Source organism: Mugil cephalus, chromosome 8, assembly GCF_022458985.1.
Source record: "Mugil cephalus isolate CIBA_MC_2020 chromosome 8, CIBA_Mcephalus_1.1, whole genome shotgun sequence".
Lineage (NCBI taxonomy): Eukaryota > Metazoa > Chordata > Actinopteri > Mugiliformes > Mugilidae > Mugil > Mugil cephalus.
The window spans coordinates 7604668-7608705 of NC_061777.1; the positions used below are offsets into that span (position 1 = coordinate 7604668).

At 42.8% G+C, this 4038-nt stretch overlaps 1 protein-coding gene across 1 annotated transcript in view; it reads right to left on the minus strand.

Moving 5' to 3' along the window:
* The window catches only part of si:dkey-178e17.1 (tricarboxylate transport protein B, mitochondrial), a 19197-nt gene extending 15307 nt beyond the window's left edge, over positions 1–3890 (minus strand). Inside the window, exon 1 of the mRNA XM_047591118.1 lies at positions 3048–3890. Within this exon, the coding sequence (XP_047447074.1) occupies positions 3048–3159 (112 nt within the window). The 5' untranslated portion in view covers positions 3160–3890. The remainder of the gene's footprint in view (positions 1–3047) is intronic.
* Positions 3891–4038: the final 148 nt, after the last annotated feature.

Below are 4038 nucleotides of genomic sequence, written 5' to 3' on the forward strand. Positions count from 1 at the left end.
GAGAGGAGACAGCCGCACAGAAAACCTAACTGGCTGCCCTGAGGCTGGAGAGAGGGTGCGAGGGAAAAGACTGGGAAGAGAGCGGGAAACGTGACATAAAAGCACGTCTGTCTCAGAGAAAAACACAGTCGATTATAAAAATCAAGCTATACAAAAAAAAAAGGAAATTTCTCATTCTGTGCATCCCTCGGCTACTGTGTGACTGTGACTCAACAGAGTGGCGAGGCTATAAATGAAAGCCACGACAGAAAAGCACAAAAGCAAAACAGCCAGTAAATCATGACTAGAGTCCCATTTAGACCCCCCCTCCACCTCCTCCTCCCCTCCCCTCAGGCCTAACACAGATGAAACTCTCCCTCGTCCATGTCTCAACTTCAGTCGTCACCAGTGGCTGCAGAGAGAGGAGACTTAAGAGCAAAAAGAGCTCAAATAAAAGTGCACCCGCCTCCCTCCTGGCCACTTTTCATGTGGGCTCTCTACTCCATTAAGCTTTGACCTTTCACTTCTTGCTTTGTCTTTTTAGAGCCTTTGGGCCATGTATGAATGACTTGCACTGTGTACATAGAAATTAGGCTAACCATAACAGATACGTGTAAAATAGTACAGACATGTCAGAAAGGGTGATCCGGTTTATGAACTGTCACAGCTGAGTAGGGAGAATTTATATCCAGAAGGTGTAAACTATCAGCGGGGAGAAGATTTAAGGTCAGTGTCAAAGAGACGGTTAGTCTACAGTCGAGTGATTCCGGTGACTTTTCTTTCCCGAAACCTTTTTTGAAAGACACTGACAAACCGCAGGTTTCTCCACAGTCGGGCCCACAGGAGTCAGATGGCACGCACAGTTGAGACAGAGAATGCAGTCGTGCTGCTGTTGCAAAACTGGACCGACAGGCCTGACACCAGCTAAACGACGCGGTGGAGCCAGCAGTGAGCAACGCTGGGCCACATCCAGTCAATCAGGCCGCAGAAGAACGACAGAGGGGGAGGAGGGAAAGGTCTCACCACAAGTCACCTTATTCATTTCCATTTCTCAGCAGCTGTCAGGATAACACGAGTCAGGAGAGATTTCTTTTTTCAGCAGCTGTTTCTAACCATTATAAAGATTTTTTTTTCACTAAACAGCTCATAAAGAGGTAGATAACAAACTGGGGAAAACGTACATTGCTGAATTTGAAACCTCTCGTGTGGAAATACACCTTGCATCAGGCTAAACTCCCTGAACACAAAGAACTGGCTCGAACAGGAATCAGAGGTTGTGTAAACATTCAACCGGCCGGAGATGAGTATCACGTTATGCTTGAATATAAGATTACAAGCATAACAAAATGTAACAATAAGTATTGTCACAACAGCCAAAAGTTATATGTAGACGTGGTTTAGCTCTGTGGTATGCATGCTGTCCTGTATTCAGGCTGGGCTCTACATGTTGCTTGTATAAAAACTACTAAAACTAAACTAATAATCTAAATCTGAACTGAGCTTCACCTTCTGTATGTACACTGTAACCGTCCCTAGCATGCATCCAAACATATCAGCTGATAATTGATTCACTTGTTACACTTATTATTTGAAGCACATTATCAGGAGAATATAAAAAAAATAATCAATAAATAGCTAGTCGACGTCGTTTTTGTCAATCTTCAATCAAAAGGAATTCATTCACAACTATAAAATATTCAGAATGGAACAGTTGCCAGAGCACAAGGCTGCAATCAGTGTGAGTGCTGCCAAATATCAGCATGGAGCCGTAACACGGGGGCACCTCTGAGGAGAGGCTCTTCATCACCGACACACACAGAGGTTGAGGGCTTTGTGAGGGGGAGGACGGGAGCTTCTCAACCAATTAATCCCAGACATGGTTAAAATAAGCACAATCAACTCATCTAATTAACTGTTTCTGTACATTTACCAAAAAATCATCTTGTAAAAGAACCCGCAGCAATTTAATTTTATGGTTAAGTGAATCTTAAAGCTCTTGTTACTCATTTGTTTCTATTTTGATGGCTAAATCACATTTCCGTGACAAACTATTAGACTAATAAACACTTAAGCAGCTGTAGAATAAAGAATTAGCAAACCAGCTCCGGAGCTGCCTCTTTATCAGTAAGAAAAACCCCTAATAAATCTAAACTGGACGAGATCAGAGATTAGCTGCTGATATCAATACTGAGACACTGAATGTCTCCAGCATATTGACTGAAAGCATAGTGCCGTCTACACACGCATGCGGTTCTCTGCTCTAACATCATTAGGTAAAGTGCACAAGATGGTGATCTTTAGATTAGCAGGATTGAAACAAATCACTGCAGCAGGTGCAGACCCGACCCTGACAGGACAGAAGGACAAAGAGGAAAATAGCTGCATCCTCCTCGGTCTCAAGACCATTTGTAAATTGCAGCTGCTTCAAGGATACAACTCAGAGAGGTTTGGAGGAAAATGGTAAAAGTGAATAATAATAATAATAATAATAATAATAATAATAATAATAATAATAATAAAGTATGCCAATCTGATTTTGGTTTGCCTGATCATTGTGTAATTCAGATCACACCACATTCCCTCTGTTTAACTCCACCAACTGAAAGCTTTGAGCAAACACAGCGAAGTTGACACGTGTCATTAAAGAGAGAAACGCTTTGTTTGCAGTGCATGCAAAAAAAAATGGATAAATAGATATTGAAATAGTTTTTATATTTATTCAAAGCATTTCTGTGGCTGCAAACCACAAAGTCCTGAGGATTTTTTTTTTAAACTACATAATATAATGCTGTAACTTTCTTCCCTCATATGATGTAGCCTCATGACTCCACGCTGTATGAATGGTTTGCTCTCTTACTTGCTGTAGACTTTTTTCACAGCACTTAGTCTGTTGGTGTCACACTTACAACGCTTCGTTGCGCACCAGGAACCTAAGCTTCCTCAAAGTAATCGACAACTAAACAGCAGTTTTCTTCAACTGTGTCTTCACTAGAACTTCAGATATTTAATCCAACTTTGACATTTTCTCGTGGAAACAGAAAATAATAACAATATGATGAGGAGCTTACCTGCCAAAATCGCCTTTCCAGGGTGAGTTAATTTCGCTTTCCCAGCCGGCGCCGCTGCCGCCAGACACCGTGGTCTGGAGAAAGGGCTGACAAATGTGCCTTTATCCTGCATAGTTTCACTAAAATAAACAGTAGCAAAGCTTTAAATCTACTGTGATTTATTTTATCAATGCAGCTTGTGGTTGTTGTTTTGTTTTTTTTGTCCAAGAAGGGTGGAGTGCGCAACACATGGACGGCGCGCTTTCCGGGATGCAGGTGTTCTCTGTTGCGTCCGGAGACTCAGGCGGATCTCTGTTTGACAGTGGGCGGACACTAGGACTGTCGAGGAAGTTGGGATCGTCTATATCCAATATATGTTATTTATAACCATGGCAACGCTGTCTCGCGACGGTAGTGCGTAAGAGCGCATGGCAAACCGGAAGCGAAAAAAAGGGCGGATAAAGATTTTGCTTCGAGTCCTGCTGCGAAGAAGAGGAACTTTGTGCTTTCTCCGTGAAGCGAGTGAACTCAAGCATCCACCGAGTCTGTCGGATGACTGGGGTCAGTGGGTGTCAAACTGTGTGTCTATATGGGCGGAGAGGGCGAGAGAAACCGGCCACTCTTTCCCCCCCAACAGAAAAGGGCGGGGCGCAGCCTCTCTCGTCTCTTTATATTTCCATTTGAATACAGCTCATCGAGGAAGAATAACATCGTATTCCCCTGTTATTAAGTGGCTAAACATTTTGGGTTTTTCCAGCACCACCTAGTAAAGGGTCCAAGCCACACCCTCTCCAAACAAAGACGCTGCAGCTCTCACAGAGATAGAAACCATCAATCAGGTCCTGTCAGCTCGGTTAGTAAAATGTCAGGGTCCAGCAGAGGATGGAAACAACAGCCCAGTGTAAAATGGCTGGGTTAAAGCTGTAAATCCACCTCCAAAAACAAACATATATATAAAACATTTATATTTGTTTCCTGGTGTGGATGAGTGTAGTAAAAAATGGCACAAACA